The sequence below is a fragment of the Orbicella faveolata genome, unplaced genomic scaffold, assembly GCF_042242905.1.
Source record: "Orbicella faveolata isolate gen_17 unplaced genomic scaffold, um_ofav_v1 contig_3, whole genome shotgun sequence".
In the NCBI taxonomy this organism is placed as follows: Eukaryota; Metazoa; Cnidaria; class Anthozoa; order Scleractinia; family Merulinidae; genus Orbicella; species Orbicella faveolata.
This window is the reverse complement of record NW_028301558.1, coordinates 5,289,070-5,306,063: the sequence shown is the minus strand read 5'-3', so window position 1 is coordinate 5,306,063 and position 16,994 is coordinate 5,289,070. Positions and strand designations below refer to the sequence as shown.

The 16,994-nt window shown below is 39.5% G+C and overlaps 1 protein-coding gene across 2 annotated transcripts; it reads right to left on the bottom strand.

Moving 5' to 3' along the window:
* Nucleotides 1-2,338: 2,338 nt before the first annotated feature.
* Nucleotides 2,339-16,974, bottom strand: LOC110042268 (uncharacterized). 2 transcript variants are annotated; one of them, XM_020747630.2, is made up of 6 exons: nt 16,768-16,974; nt 15,270-15,315; nt 13,808-14,741; nt 11,338-11,604; nt 9,112-9,528; nt 2,339-4,169 (listed from the first exon to the last, which is right to left on the bottom strand). In XM_020747630.2, the coding sequence occupies exons 3-6, from the start codon at nt 14,715-14,717 to the stop codon at nt 3,814-3,816; spliced, it is 1,950 nt and encodes a 649-aa protein (XP_020603289.2). In that variant the 5' UTR covers nt 14,718-14,741; nt 15,270-15,315; nt 16,768-16,974; the 3' UTR covers nt 2,339-3,813. The 2 variants fall into 2 exon arrangements, with proteins under 2 accessions (XP_020603289.2, XP_020603290.2); XM_020747631.2 differs by lacking the exon at nt 15,270-15,315.
* Between the last annotated feature and the right edge of the window lie 20 nt (nt 16,975-16,994).

Sequence of the window (16,994 nt, the reverse complement as noted above, 5' to 3'; positions counted from 1 at the left end):
TATGTATACTCCAGAATCCGATCGATATATTACTCTGATTTCTCTGACAAAACGAGATACAAGAGTCAGTCACAAAGAGATTTGAACTCGAGGATGAATTTTTTTCAAGAGTCGCCATTAAAAAACAGTAAAAAAAATTGAGTGATTAAAGTTACGTACATCCCTATAATAGTGTCTTTGCCCTTGTCTAACCTTGGGCCGAGTCTAGGATGTTCGTGAAGAATAAAGTTGCTATAACACACCGCTACTAAGCTGGGGAAGCCTCAACACTGTCTGAAGTTCGACCCCATGTTGGGTATTTTCACGACTAAATACGAGAGAAGGGGGAGAGAGAACGATGTGTGCATCCTGCCCGTCAACCGGGGGTCGTTAAAATAAACACCCCTTCATGTATGACACATACAGCATATACAAACCAAAACCGAAACAACCTCGTTCCCAGGGTTTCTCTGGGATCGAGGTTAAGAGGACAATGTTAGCACGAACTGACTGAGAGAAGTGAGGTTGCTAATCATTCAAAGTTCACAACTATCTACATTTAATTTAAAGGGGGGGGGGGGGGGGGAATTGCCCGGATATAATAACAGATTCCCAATACTTTCTCTTGAAAAAACACATGCAATCAAAGAAGAGAATTCATATTTTGATCTTGAGACTAAGAAAGCAAATTCTCAGTCCTCCTATCAGTTTCAGCTAAAAATAGCTAATTAACTACGCTCGTATTACCCAAAGTTGTTTTTGACAGTATTTATTTCTCAACAGATGTATGCTAACTTTCAATCCAAGGTTACTGCTTTTCTTCCATTGTCTTTTCACCAAAATTGTCATCGCAAAGCGAATAACACCTTTGCTATCAGCATTCATAAATATATTTAAACGCGCGTCATAAATTCTTTCCGCAACTCTCGTCGGTTTTCCTTGAATTCGAAATTACTAACGGGTACCATTTCGGATTAAAGTTTGAGTTTTCTCGTAGGCGTAACACCCACGAAAACACTGCCACTTAAAGTTAACAAATTTATATAAAGGTAACAAACAACAGTCACATTGTGTAGCTAAAATACAAAGTTCCACATCCCTTTGTTTGTTCGACAACAAAAGTTGCTCGTAGTAACAGCCCAGTTTGGTTAAGAATGTAAATTGCGTAAATTTTAAATGAAGTTGTATTGACTTTGGTTTTTAGAGAAGTTCATATAATGAGGCTATACGAGTTCAAAATTCAATTGAGTACATATTTCTTATGTATTTTCGTCATTAAAGTTTCATGGCTTGCAAAGACAACTGTGATTAATATTTTAGCGACTTTCTTTTCTAACATTAGTTTTCGGTTTAATGCTACATTTGTTTGAGAAATGGCATTAAGGTTCGAAACACGAAAGACTTAAAACTACACAATCAAGAAATTTATCTTTTAAGAACAAAAACCTTTTAATGAAAAGTTCGACTGTTTTAAGAAATTTCCAGAAATAGCAAAGGTTTAGAAAGGTGTTAAGCAGAAATGATTCTTATCATTGATAGAAATTGAATCACAGAAACAGAACCAATTAAAAATTCTAGATGTGAGGAAACATCTTGGGGTTTGTCAGGACAACTGAGAAAAGAAAGCTTTAGGGCTCGTTAACAAAAATACAAAAACAATTCTACGACGGGCGTTGAATGAACAGTTTGTTAGTCGCGTTCTGACGTCACCAAGCGTTCACCTGTCAATCGAGCCAATGATTCAAGGCAAGCAAATGGTTTCAGTGACGTCATGGCACTGTCAGAAACCATGCAAACCGGTTATTAGCGCGTGTGATAAATAGCTTCTTTCAAACCAGAATCTTCGATTTAGAAATAAAAGAGTAAACAAAGAGGCAGACCGCGTGATTCACAGCTTTTGTAAACAACGATATACGTTAATCACAACAAGCGTGGGTATTACAAGGGTTTCGTTCGTCATCAGAGAAATCGCGTTTACTTCCTTCCCAACAATTATAAAACTATGATTAACAAATTGTTGTTATTATTGTAAAGAAACGTCTGTCTTTACTCCACAATTTACGCCATTTCCATTGTAAAGGCGGTGCAACTCAACGTCAAGAGCTACTTGTCTAAAAAAAATCTGAATTTGTGGAAGGACTTGAATCTAAACCCCGCGTCAGGTCGTTGGGAAACTAAAGGAAGTTCGTAGAGAGCCATACTGTCCAACTCTTTCAGATACAAGTCAGGTTGCCCTGAGCAAGTAAAGAAATAAAATAAGAGCATGGCGCACGAGATATTCACGCACGAGATATCCACGCACGAGATCCTCACGAACGTGATTGCCGTGGTTTTAAATTGTTACAAAGGAAACCCAGTGTTCAGTCTATAGGGAATTTATTCCAAACAAGTTCACTACATACAACTTTCGACAAAAACGTTGTCCAACTATCGACGACTTTTCTACTAGAAATTGATGTACCTGACTTACTTTATAAGCTAGTGTAAATGTTACCTCCAATTTACAACTACCCAATGTTAAGTAGAATTTCAAAGGAAGCCTGTGGAGATACGTAGGAGTCTGAACCATCTTGAGTTAAATGGTACCTAACAATATTGACACGAACCCTACATAAGAGTAAGCCGACCAGTATGGGCCGTATCATCTGGATTTGAAACGTTTTTGAAAATACGAAACTGAGAAGTTTAAAGTTTCACCCACCACTGACTGAATAACTACGTAACATGCTATAACCAATCAGAACTCACTTTCTGCTTTCAACTAATCAGGAACAGCAGCGTAAAGCGTTTTCCCGCGCTTGATCGGCTTGCATGTGTTCCCGCGCTTAGGCACCGGTTGCATGCACTAGTTCGGATTCTGATTGGTTCACTGCATGATTTGTGTGGTTTTGATTGGCCAGATATGATTAGTTCTCCCACCGCGTCATTTTCAAAGCTGCTTTAACTTTGGATGAAAACAGTTAACACTGTAGAGAGGCAATTAAACGAATGTTAAACATTGCGGTTCAACACGAATTTGCAAACAGGTTTAGCCGTTAAGCCCCCCGATTCCTTCCTAGATTCGGCCTCAGTGTTAACTTTTCAGTCAACTGTGCACATTTACAGTTCACATCACGACATGTGAAACCACAAATGAAACTCCGATTAAAAACGATAAAAAAAAAAACTGCGCAACAAATTAGAATGTCTCCGTAGCCGCCAAGTATAACATACAACAGGTGCACATGTGAACGCGATCAAACTACGGGATTAAAACCAGCATTTCACAGACTAAAAATCAGATTCAGTTGAAGCCTGGGTTTGTGAAAATTGTTCTGTTAATTTAACATTTCTCAGTCACTATTAAAATCGAAAAATCCTCCAAGTGCTAAAGCAAAGTACCCTGCCTTTGAGGAGAATTATTTCTCCCACTGAAACGAGGAAAAGAATGTAAATGACTTGCAAACGCAAACATGCGATCCTATAAAAAAGAAGCCATAAAGATTCGATTCGGCAGTTGACATCTGACAGAACAAAGCGAGCACTTCATAAACAACCCATTTGGGCGCCATGTTGGACTACGATTTTCCGAAGCGAGTCCGAACGCCCTTCGAGCAATACGCGGGACTTCTCGGTAAAGTTCGCCTTTGATCACTGGAGACCGTATTGTCCAAAATGGCACCCGGTAGCAAAAACATTCCTAGGCCAAATACCTCGTGTCACTCCAATATCGCATGGGTTAAAGTCTCGAACAAGTCTCGTACAAGGTCTATACTACTCTCCATACCTTGTGCCTTCCTGAGTCCAAACCTTGATAAAACGCAATAAAAATTACGTACGAATCCTGTAAACGCGTTAAACGATTCCCAAAGCTTTCAGCGCCACATTGGCAGCCGTTTGTTCGGAACCTTTCTTGGTATTGCAGCCGCTGCTTGTGTATGCTGATCCCGCTACTTTCACCGTGCAGGTGAAGACGCCATTTTCTCGATTACTGGAGTAAACAGGCATGTCGAGCCGGGACTTCTGGCAATATTCCTGAAGCTTGTTCTTGTGTGATGTGAACATGGTCGGTTTGGCCGCGGTCAGTGGCTCTGAGGGTGGTAAGACAGGCGCAGAAATCTTCTGCACTGTTGGGATGGAAGAGTGTTGAACTGAAGGTGTGGATAAGTTTGGAGCTGCAGCTGTGGAAATCTGCTCAACAGTTGTATTTGCTGAAAGCAAAGAAGGAATCAATTAAATATAAAACAGAATGACCATGAATGAGACTGATGTCGTGTCCTCAACACCGACCTCGTTCCCAGGATCTCTACAAGAACGGACGTGGAAACCCTGGGGACGAGCTTACTTCAGTGCCCTTTGACAACTCCCACCGAACACGAAGAACACGATTACCGTTCACAAAGAGCAACAGCTTTCACTGAGCAGCTGTACACGAGATGATTGTTGATTATGACTAATTACTTGGTTAAAAAATTGAAGTAAAGACGCATTTTTCAGTCAATAACACTCGATACCAAAACCTAACGTGAGCTAACTTGCACGGCTCTCCCGCGCGCTCTGGCTAAATGTTTTTGCTTACCTAACTATTTGCACTGGTGTGGTAATTGCCGTTTCAATTGTCACAAACGAGTACAAAACTGCAAGCCATTAAGAATCTTCCTCGTTACTGCGCCCGATTCTATCACATCGGGTGACTACAAACTGAACAAACGCCACTAAAACTTTCAACTTTGACTGCTACGTCATGCAAAGTTGACATAGCGCTTTAATATTACTCAAATTGTTTAAGTACACCCTTCTTGTTGTTTTATGGAGTCCGTTACAGCCACAAATTTTCTCTATTACCCCTCGTAAACCGTCCAAGTACCGATAACAAATACCGCCGGATTTCATCAAATGAACACCGTGGGCGCGTGTCTATAAGTGTTGCCCATTAGGTTCAAGGATAATCTGGGATTAGTCTCAAAGTTGAATTCCGCATCATAAGGTATAAATTCTCCTATTCCTCATTGACACGTGCCAAGCATGCCTAGACTAAGCTTAGACAAATTACACTGGCCCTGACTTCACACACACACATACTTCTTTGTTTGATAATGACCCTGCTAAAAAAAGTAAAGCACAACCTCCCTATCTCGAGCACGGTTTTCTCAAATTCAAATCATTTTCTCTTAGATATCCTTACCATCAGCGAACCTGATTTCCCTTTCGTAAACAGTCGATGTCATGATTGATAACCGAGCTTTTCGGAATGGCCGATGCCATACCTGCGCTAGTTTAGGCCTGGACTAGATTGAAAGTGGTTATAATTTGGTGAAGACTAACAAGTACTCACCCAATGCTAATTGTTCACTTTCACACTGGTTTGCTTGCGGTTAGCTTTCATTTGCTGGTTAGGGCAATACCATATATGCCATGCATAAAAAAGTCACCTTTTCTAATTAAATTTTGCGGGGATTTGGCGGATAAACCTGGTGGTGTAGTGGTAAGAGAGGGATGTTAGCATGCGAGAGATTCTGGGTTCGATACTGCGTAGTGACTTACAGCTTTTTTTTTCTTTAATTTAGGGGGAAAAAATTCTTTGATAGTTAAAAATTTCTACGCGTCGCGAAAATGGCAACGACCGTTTATGAAAGGGAAACGTGCATCGGCTATCTCAAAACCCCGCAAAGTTGTCGGGCAAGATGTGGGGTTAAGCCTACTTGTTCTGTGATGTTGAAAAAAGTCTAAAACATCTCTCAGAAGGCAGAGCTTATGTACGAAATAATTTTCAGATTTGATCGAAACAGGACAAAGGACAAAACGCGTTTGAGGGCTTGGTATTTGACATTGGGTTTGAAATACTCGCTCGACAATTATGACAAATAGTCACCAGAGATCGAGCGTTTACCTCCCAATAAAATACGATACATGTATGTCGATATGTTCCGGAAGTCTCAATGCAGTTGTTTCAATATCCAACCACGCTCATGAGAAGCTACTTGAAATGCCTCACGAACGCTGGTGAAGGAATGTGTTAGCACGGCGCGTCCAAGCAAAGTGGTTTTTAGTCTTCGTGTTTTGCAAAGAACGTTACAATAGTTTTTTAACTGGTGAAGAACATTCAGCACATACGTTCCCAGGCAGATTACTCTGGATTAGGTGCAACCTTCTCATCCCCGCCATTAAAGCATGCTTTATTTCAAGGATAAAAATAGACAAAAATACTACACAGCAGGAATCTTGCGATGAAAAGTAGCTTTGTCCAAAACACTCCTCAAGTATACGGTACTTCGTTGTTGGTTATGTTCTTATCACTCGGTGAAAATCACACTGAATAATAACTCAAAGTATATTTGAAGGCTTTCTTGTCCTTTATGGCGAGCACAACAACTAGGAGGTTCTTAATTACTGTGCCACGCGTCTGTACAGGACCTGACAACCAGACCAGACACTGTTTCATATCAGACAATGTTTCAGACAATGATTCAGATGAAAAAAAGACATGCCAAGGTGATAAGCTGACTAAGTTTGTCTGCGTGTCAAGGTTGTGTCACTGACATGTCGGCCGCCTGCTCTTCCCATTGTCTATCTCAGTTTCTACCTGAAGACTGTGTAAAAACAGACTGTGCTCTACAGCGATCCTCGTAATCCCAGAATTCCGAGACATCATTTGATTTTTGTCACGCAAAGTTTAAGGAATCCACAGAAATGAAGAAAACCTCCTTCCAGTCTCGTTGAACGCCCAGAAACAAAAGCAAAACGTGTTGATGTAATCTAACACAACGTAACATGACACGCTACTAATTCAATACTTTCAGTAGTCGCTTCCCCGCCACATGACCCGCCCCCAATAGTCATCGCGTGGAACGTGGGAGACGCGAATGGAGACTATCCTGCTCGTGCGCATGTTACACGTTCTAGATCCCACAGCCCTTCCGTTTTGTGCATAGTTGCTTCAAGAAAGAGAGCCCGCTCGCAGGCTAAGAGAGAGAGAGAAAGACACCAGGGAAACTCTTGTGTAATTGTGAAGTCTAAAATTTTTGCCACGGGTTTTCTCGCACAAAGCAGACTAAGTTTCCAACAATGTAAGGAAATAGGATACAACACCAATGAAGCACTACCAATATACGTGCAAAGATTTTTCCAGAGACACCTTGACCAAGACTCTCGGCAAAGCAAAACGCCAACTCGATTGTTTGGGGATAGTTCAAAGTAATCTACATGACTACACACTTGAATTTCTGACGCTGAGTAAAACAAGAATCAAAAAATAATAATTTAGGGAAGTCTCGATTTACCACCAAATTCTCCAAACTGATATTTAAGGAAACACGTGACAATCAGTATGGAGAACTTGTATCTTGAGCGATGGATTGAAAGAGTTACGCTCTTTTTTTAAGTAAGAATAATTTTCCGGTTCAGTCTGAATGTTCTTATTTTTTCTGCCGATTTTAGGCTGAAAATAGTCTTGTGGATATCCTCACATTATAGCGAATGACATTTCCGTTTTACCCACATTGATGGCGTTGAAGTAAGTTTAGAGCCAGACTGCAGGAAATAATTAGCTCTTATTAACCGTGCAGGAGGTCTGTATGGGAGAATCTTGACCGAGGTCGCGAGTACAGACCAAATGCAGTGAGGTCTGTACACACAACCGTGGTCAAGATTTTCCCATACAGACCTACTAAGCTCGGTTAATAAGATTTTTATTATGCGTCAAACAGCAAGAATTTAATTTAATTTAACTGGTTTGTACTAACTGACATTTTGCTTGCGAACAGCGATTAGCTGAATTTAATTCTGCCAAAGTTTGCGCGTCCTCTTTACTTTTTTTTTCTCATCAGGCTTTTTGGCACTTCCATAAATAAATATTGGTAGAAGAAAATAGACAATGATCTTGCATTTTAGTTTGCAACGTTTTTACTGCAAAACATTACCGGTCTAGATGCCAGCCTAGATGGGAAAATCTAAACCGCTTTCAATATCGATTTCAACCAATCAAATTCGTGAATTTGGTAGTTCTTAAACCTTGTGAGACAGAGCTATATAATAAAGCCTGATAAAACACATGCAGAAATGTTATAAGCATCGAACGTACCGCTACTACTGTTTTTGTCGATTTTTTTTTTTTTTGGCTAGTTTTGCCGTTTAGAGAAAAGAAGAATTTTATACAGTTTAGATAAAAACATATAAATGTACTGAATTTAAGAAACTTTCTACACACAAAATTAAATTCTTTTCAAAATCTCAGCCTCGGGTTTATTTTTACAATATTCTAATTTTCTTAACATTACGCAAATTTCAGCCTCAATATTCTTATAAAATATGTATATTCTTATATAGAAAAAGAGTGTATTTGTTGCTGTAAGCTTTCGACTCAAGTGATTTTGAGCTTACACAGTACATGTACACTTTACCTCTCATGGTACTGTTTCTCGTCTTTGGGTGTCCTTTATTAGAATAGACTGTTTTCTCCAAGGCCACCATGCAAGCTTTTGTGTAACCCAGTTGTCAAAACAATAATACTGACAACACTAATCATGACATCAACAATTGGCTCAAAATGTATGCTACTGAAATGTCAGAATGATTGTTAAACAGACAAAAGGTTATGGCTAGAGTTCTAAAATCAAAGGTGCATGAATAGAGATTTCCATGAAATTACAGTCTTGCATGTACATTTGGTTTCTACTTTGACTAATTAAGTAAAACATTACTTTCTTCATAAAGGAAATAAATTCAAAATGTTGAAAATCAATGGCAACTATTTCTGAACAGTGCCTATGGAATGACTGTGGATTACATACATGTAGTGAACAGTTAAGGCGGGCAAGTGGCTTACCAGGTTAAGCAGGAGCTTTTCCCGGTTTCTGTACCATGAAGCGACCGGGCGTATTTCTACTCCCCCTTGGATAGGATGCCAGTCCTTACAGGGCTGACCCCAGTACTAAATTTGCCAGTACCCACTTATACACCTGGGTGGAGATAGGTGCTAGGAGAGTAAAGTGTCTTGTCTGAGAGCCTGGCTAGGGCTCGAACCTCATACCACTCGATCCAGAGGCCAGCACACTAACTATCAGGCCATCATGCCAACTTACATGTACTGGAATGCTATTTTAAAAATTTACAAAGTTATTTCTTATTACTTTTTACAACTAAAGTATGCCTTACTTGTGGTGGAAACAGCAGCAGTAGACGTCTCAGCAGCACTGGATTCTGTGGTTTTATTCTGTGTTGAAGTAAGCTGCCTGCACTGTTCAATATAATCGTGAAAACTTGGAGCTGGCGGGGGACACTGGTTCAACATGTGAAGAACAACTTGAGCTGCATTCTGTTCTGCCTGCTTTTTAGTTGTCTGTGGACCATTGCTTTTATAAACTTTGTTGTTGAAGACGACAGTGGTAATGAACCCTTTGCCATTCTCAACTTTCTCAGTGTCGTAGGATGGAATGGAAAGGCGAAACTTTTGGCAGAATTCATTAAGTCTGCTCTTGAAGGAGGTGGCTACAGGCGATGTTGAATCAAGTTTGATCCGTTTTCCAGAAGAATCATGAATCATACTGTTGTCTATAGCAGGTCGCTTGATCACTGCAAGAGTAACATAGCTTTTGTCAGGGAATATTGATAAGGTAAAACCATGTTAATGTGGCAGTATTCTTTCCAAGCCATTTAAAAATTAGAGAAAAGACAAAATAATTGGGGGCCTGGCATACATCTTTTGCTGTATGGTAAATGTTAGTGTTAGTGATAGTATAAAGTTTAAGAAACCGTACTAAGCAAATGTCAACACTCAAACATGTTCTATAAATGTGCGGTGGCAGAAAATCTCCATACCCCCACCACAGAGAGACTTAAAATTTTCAAGGGGTGGGAGGGGGCAAAGGCCCAGGAAATTCCAGGGGGAGGTGAAATGGATAGTCTAAAACTAGTTTCCAGATAGACAGATTCAAGTACAGACCCATCACTAAACTAAGTTGCTTTTGAGTCTGTTGAGAGGCAGTTGATTTGATTTGTGAAAAGCTTCATTGTTAATGTACATATATAGGAAATGATCTCATAGTTTCAGGAAGCAGAGGATTTTGTGCTCTTGTTAATCTCTTTCCATTTCAACCGTTACTTAGTGAAATATTCAAAGATCCTTTGTTGTACAAAAGGGGCAGATCCTTAAAGATATGCTAGTTCGAGCAGAACTTTCAAAGCCGCTATGACACGTGGATAGGAGTTGTGTAGGCCTGTCACCCTATTGTTATCACAGGTAATTTTGTTGATAAAAATTGACTTTGTGAGTGTGTTTGTGATCGCGTTCAAGATGAATGATGGTGTCATCTACACTATAGAATCTCCCAAGGGAAATAATACTGCATTGAAAAGGACATGATTATTAAGGGAGGTAGTTTGATAAGTCACTATCAACTATTTAATCTCATGGAAATTGCAATGTACAAGTACAAGAGTCCACCAACAAACAGTAATGATGAGAAAGTTACAAAGGATGGCCCAGGGTCTACATGATACCATAGGAGGCCCCGTGCATTCTTTCGCCATGAATATTTATTCAGGCGATGTGGTGTCCAAAGATGTTCTGAAATCTTTCTGTAATTTATTACAAGGTGGAGATGGAACATCCACAAAGAAATTACATGAAGATTTTGATATTCTCTGGGCGTCAAAAGGTGGAAATGTAGTTCTGTCAAAGTGGTCAAAAGATGATTTCAGCACTGGTTTGATTCCTGATCACATCAATTCCAAATATTTTGCCGGCAAGCCCGTGGCGACCAAAAATTTAGGTTTGTGTTTCGCTGCAAATGAAAAATTTTATTGACACTTTTTGGTGACCACATTTTTCCATTTGCCGATTGAAAAAAAAACTTTCAGTCGCCAGTTGGCGCCTGCCAGAAAAAGTTAATTTCGGACCCTGGCATTATGTTGTTTGAGAAAAAAACATACCCCTTCCACTGAATGTTTGTTGTAGAGCTTGCATTTTATTGAAAGATGCAGACCATCCGATGAAAGTGGTTTGCTCCTGTTCTGAAAAGCTAACTTTTAGTCTATATTCAATGTTTTTTCTATGTTCAGGAGTCAATAGTTAGAATTGTTTGTCTAGAAAACATTAATTTGTTTAAGGGAAGGATATCTCAAAGCTAAATTCAAACCCTCCAAGAATTGGAGAGTGTTAAAAAATCATGTTGCTTTCAGTTTTTAGACTGCTGTGGAAAAAATCAGAGCGTTTTGTTTTGTTTTGTTTTTTTTCATTTGGAAGGTATGAATATTATGACCAAACACTTTGACCTGCTCCAAGAGAAACACTGAGTTTTTTGAGGGTCTCGTAGAAACAAAGCTCACTGTTTCTCTTTGGTCTCGTCATTATCGGAATAATGTTATCTAGCTTCACTGTACCTGCAGCTGTTTTCACATCAAACTTCACTGAAGAGTCAATCAACCCAAGATTTATTAGAGCAGTGTAAGCAGCTCCCTGCTCAGCTTCTTTGCGATCTCCTTGGATTCCTGCACTTTTAAAGATATTATTCGCCACCTCAACCTTAGCTGAGTAGCCAAAACTATTTTTCCATGTGGCATATGAAGGAACAGGCAACTGCTGCTTTTGACAGCATTCTTGGAGACTGTTCTTAAATGAAATGAAGTTTGCTTGTCCTGGAATAGCAGCTGCAAATAGGAATTAAAGAAAGAAGTTAAAAAGTAGTGCAGGCAAAAATGCATGCTAACGATGAAGAACGTAGTACATTTGAGCTGCAAGATCACCTGGTAGGGGATCCTTTAGGAAGTACATGTATATTGAGGTGAAGTTTCATGTACAGGCAGGGCTCAACACTAACGGTAGCCAACTCGCCACAGACTAGTACAAATTTAGTTTTGGCTAGTAGGTTTCTGATCTCCACCAGCCACTTTGGCTAGTAAGCAAAATGAAATTGGCCGAACTAGTATCTGTCTTCCTCACGGAAGACAAACACTAACACTTTTCTCGGAAACAAGGTCAGAATTTCATTGTGGTCGTATCATGTTTACTTTTCGCTGTGTGGTACTTGGAAGGGTATAAAAACTGAACATGTTATTATGTGAAAAGAAATATTTGACAAACAAGACAGCATTTTCTGAAAGCACACATCAATGTTCTTTCCTTGTTACAAAATTAGTAGCACAAAACATGAGTATTGTGATAAAATCATGCACAAAATCGTGCAGAACTGTAAAGGGATGACATTTCATTTAGCACAACAACATATAGGTGATTTAACATTGTGTCTATACTGACAAAACTTACCACTGCAAAAATAATTACATGAGAAAGATTTATTTCCTTTGACATTTATTAGCAGCCAAATTTTGCTAATGCTGCTTTTGAAACAGTTTGAATTCTACAGCTCCTGTCTGTGAAGAGACTGAAGAAGTCTCGACAGTTGTTAAAATCATGATGTCTTGGGGTCTCGATATTTTTACAACAAAGTCTCAAAGAAAAACAGAGTCCTGAAAGTTTTTTTGGGATAATCACTGGATTTTTCTTTGTGATCTGTTGGCTTGAGAGATTTGATGTGAGGAAAACACAAGGCCATTGAACAAAATTAAAACCAGTGCAATTCAGTGATAAATTGGTTCGCCCTTGTGTTTAACATTACCAGTCAAGCATGACCCAAGGTGTGCCAACTATATGTCAACTGGTCAAGAGGTTTCGAATGCAAAACTGCATTGATTTTTTCCCTTAAAATTCTATAATGGATATAAGAGGGTTCTTTACCAGCAGTACTAAAGAAAAAGCCAAAAAACCAGAGTTCTGAAAAGAAACGACCCACTCAGGAAGAAAGTGTAAGGGCCTGATTACATGGCGAATTTCAGCCCAGCTAGGGGGGCTGAAATTTTGTTGCGATTACATAACAAATTTCAGCCTGGGCTGAAATATTAGCCTCGGCGCCAAATATGAAATTGTGTGCAAAAAGTCTCCAGAGAATCAAAATGGCGCAGAGAACACGAATCGTGAAAATAGGCGCATTGCTTCTCTCATAGTTTGACCTTTTGTTGGCGCTCAATTTTTAACTTTTTGGGATAGTAACACCCTACAATGATGATGGAACTGAAACAAAACCTGTCTCTCAGCCAGAAAGACGTACTTTTATAGAAAGGAAATATGTCCTCAAGCTTGCCAAGTTCATGGCCTCCCTGACAGCCTCGTGCTGTTTAACCTTGTCTCGATGTTCTTATATTCCATCTAAGCTTTGAAATTAGAGAGATTCTCTATTTTATCGCCTTTATTCCACTGAGATCGCTTCTACTTCATAGCGGCAGCCATCTTGTTTCCTGCTTTTCAGTCCGGGCTGAAATTCCATTTCGATTACATGAAATTTTTTCAGACTTTTCAGTCCATTTGCCCGGGCTGAATCCTTCTTCATGTAATCGCCAATTTGATGTCATGAGAATTTATTTCAGAAGCCAGGCTGAAATTCGCCATGTAATCAGGCCCTAAGTCTCAAACGTCCACCATCAAAATGCTAATGTGCTCTTTTTCATTTTTCACATTGTTTTATAAATATAATATATCTTGTTGTTGTATTATTGGAACTGGTTTAAGTACAATGTAATTACCAACAATATGTATTAAAGAGAGTTGCTTGGATTGTGCTTTCAAGTCTTGCTAGTAATTCTGCTGTTATTACACCCAGCCAAGGTCAACACTTGGCCAGTAAAATTTTTTTGCTAGTAACATCTAGGTTGTCACTAGCCACTGGGCTAGTAAGTTGAAAAGTTAGTGTGGAGCCCTGTACATGTACTTGTCCAAAGCAAATTTCGACTTGTTCCAGTTTTAGTGCAACCCTCCACTTTATATTCATACCCCTTATCTCAGGTCCTTTCGACATACCTTTAACCACAGTACTCTTTTCTTTCTGCTTTGCTGAATAATAATTTGTGTGATTCACTTGACCAGTGTTTGAAACTGGATTTGTTGTAGAGTTTTGATTATTTGGCTTTGCAACATTAGTTCCTGGGGTTGACTGATTGCTGTTCATGTTTCCGACAGTTCCTGGTGTGGTTGAACCACCTCTACCAGAGTTACCGCCCCTAACAGCACTCAACCATTTGGCTGTACCTCTACCACTGCTGACTGTATTTCCACCTCTTCCATTAGCTAATCCATTTCCATTAGAGGCACCTCTTGTAGTGCTTGTTCCTCCACGGGCTCCTCTATTTGGTGCTCCTCTCTTAGGCCCTCCCCTGTTAGGTGCTCCTCTTGATGTACTAGGAGCTCCCCTTGCTGAATTTGCACCCCTACCATTACTTGCTACCCTAGCAGGGGCACCCCTTGTTTGATTTGCACCACGAGGGGCCATCGTTCCTCTAGATGAAGCATCCCCCCTACCACCAGCTAAACCTCTACCTCGGTTGCCACCTCGTCCATCTCCGCGTCTCCCTCTTCCCCTAGGAGGTCCATTCGAAGGGTAGGGAGGAGGAGGGGGTGGTATGTCAAAGTCATCATCAGCAAATGAACGTGGTGGAGGATAGTCCTTATCCCAAGGTGCAGGTCTGGAAGGACCATCAATATCATCTCTGACCCAAGGAGGAGGTGGTGTCAAAGGCTGGTCATCCCAGAATCTTGGTGGCCGTCCAGGTGGAGGTGGTGGTGATGGCGGATGTCCAAAGTGGTTGCGGTGCTCCCATGGAGGTGAAGGAGGTGGTCGGTGATCAAATTCATCATAATAATCTGGTGGTGGTGGGGGAGGGAATGGTCTGTCTCTGAATCCCCGTGGGGGAGGTGCTCCCCTTCTTTGCATTTAAAGCCCAGGATCTTACAGAATCTGTGTAACATAAATAATAAAAATCATGATGTCCAAGGAATACAAACAAAACAGTTCTTGGCCACTGTAGCTCATGCAGTTACACAGTCTTCCTCAATCTGTAAGGCTGTATTTTTTACCTTGTACACATGCAAGTTAACAGTGGAACTGAAACCAGGTCAAATTACTTTTTCACATAGTTATATTCCTTTTTTCAGGAAATCTTATTTCACAAAATGTTAACGTCACTTTTTTTTTTTTTGGTACTTTTCATTTGCCAAAATTCCTCATACATTAAAACAAAGTAGACCTTTGCAGTGTGAAAGGTAACAGTGTCTTCATGATACCACTGTCGAGCTCATAAGAGAAATAATCTGCGAGTCCCATAAAAATATTCTGCAAGACCTTCCTATAAAGGACTTGCAGAATATTTTCATAATCACCTTGACAATGGCATCATGATGACACCGACATATCGCTTTTATGGCATATTTTTGCCTGCCTAAACACTACAGATTACAGATCAAAGCAGGTGACCAGGAAAGATACCTTGAACTATTTTGACTCCTTTCCCAGCTGTAAAGTGATACAGACCCTGTTTGAAAAAGACCTTGCCTTAATAAATACTGACTGGTGCTTGTAAAGTACAACCTTACATTATGGTTACCATTAGAAACTACATTATAATAGAGAACGGAATGTCAAAACCAAATTTGATTAAGATGAAGCAATCCAGTTTGTTCTCACACTTTTTTAGGATGTTAAAACTTCACATGATGTTATCTGGTTCAATGCCATGCTTTTTCCTCAGTTGGTCTCATCTTTGCCTCATGTTTGAAATGCTTTTCATTAAGGAACTGAAACCAATGCTTAACAAACAGTGTCACTCAATTTGTGCAAAGCTATTTGTTTAGATAATTATGCATGTTAACATGCTTTAAGGTTTTTAAATTCCCATTTACTTTTTAGACTTTTATATTTGTATGCTATTTTATATTTTACTTGAACTTGAACATGACCTTGGAGAGGTTGAAACATCATTCGTTTTTATTGCTGATTTTTATTACCAAATCTTTATCAAAGAAACTTCTTATTGAAATAAAATTAGCCAGATTATTTGAAGGGACACGCTATTGCATTGTGAGACTGTGTGCTAGAATTATTTTTATTTTGCAACTATACAAACATGGAGGAAAATGAAAAAAATAAGAACTATATCGTCATTATAATAAAATGCGAATAACTTGCCACCCCCAGTATCATAAACATTTTGTCATATTTCAATCACACAGACAAACAAAAACACCAGGTCAACAACAAAAACATCCGCACAACTTTCATAACTATGAAAGCCCATACACACACCACTTGTTGTAACATCCCTTTAATGTCTATTTTCAAGGGGGCACCACATTAACCTGGCCAGATTTCAGGCTTCACTATGTCCTGCCCTTGAACACAAGGAAATGACCTTGCTAAGAGTCATGATATTGATGGAAAGCAAGTATTTGGAAATAAATAAATATGTCATTTGTTTAGGGTTCATTGGTTAGCTGAAGTGTACTATTTGGTCTTAAAAAACAGGTTCTTGTGTAAATGGTACATGAGGTCAGAACCACATTTTGCTCTCTCGGCAATGCGTAGGTACAAATAAGGTTACACTGCAATCTGTTATCAGGCTATTTACCCAATGATTGAAAGTAAATTACAAATTTTTTGTGATTGTTTTGGTATGACTTATTAGATTAACATGATAGGATCTACTTAATTCAACCATGTGGAACCTAAAACACTTAACAGTAAAAGAAAAGCCAATAGTTCCTTTTTTCAGCTCAGATTGATTTTCACTTCTGCATGTTCATGAACCGGTGGAATTTTGTTAGCACACTCGCCGGCTGTAGTTTTTTTTCGCCGCTAAGCTTCTCTGAATCAATAACGATAACTTCCTCTTAAGCTGACTGTTCCGTAACGCGATTTCCGTCTTTTCTTCGCGTCAAACAACGTCGCAAAACACCCTAAACACAAACAACCGGTTTCAATGACTTACCTGATTGAGCACGTGAAAGCAAAGGACCTTGTCGTCAGCCCGACAACGTGAAAATCCGCCACATTAAAGCCCTTATCGACGTACTTTACGATCAATTACAGTCTTTGGAAGTAGACAGCAGTAAATATAAAAGATTCTGACAAATATAAATGCTGTTTTACTCGCTGAAAAGCTTTGCACCTGGAGGTACAAAATGGCGACCAGCAAAGCGGTTACTATTGCGCATG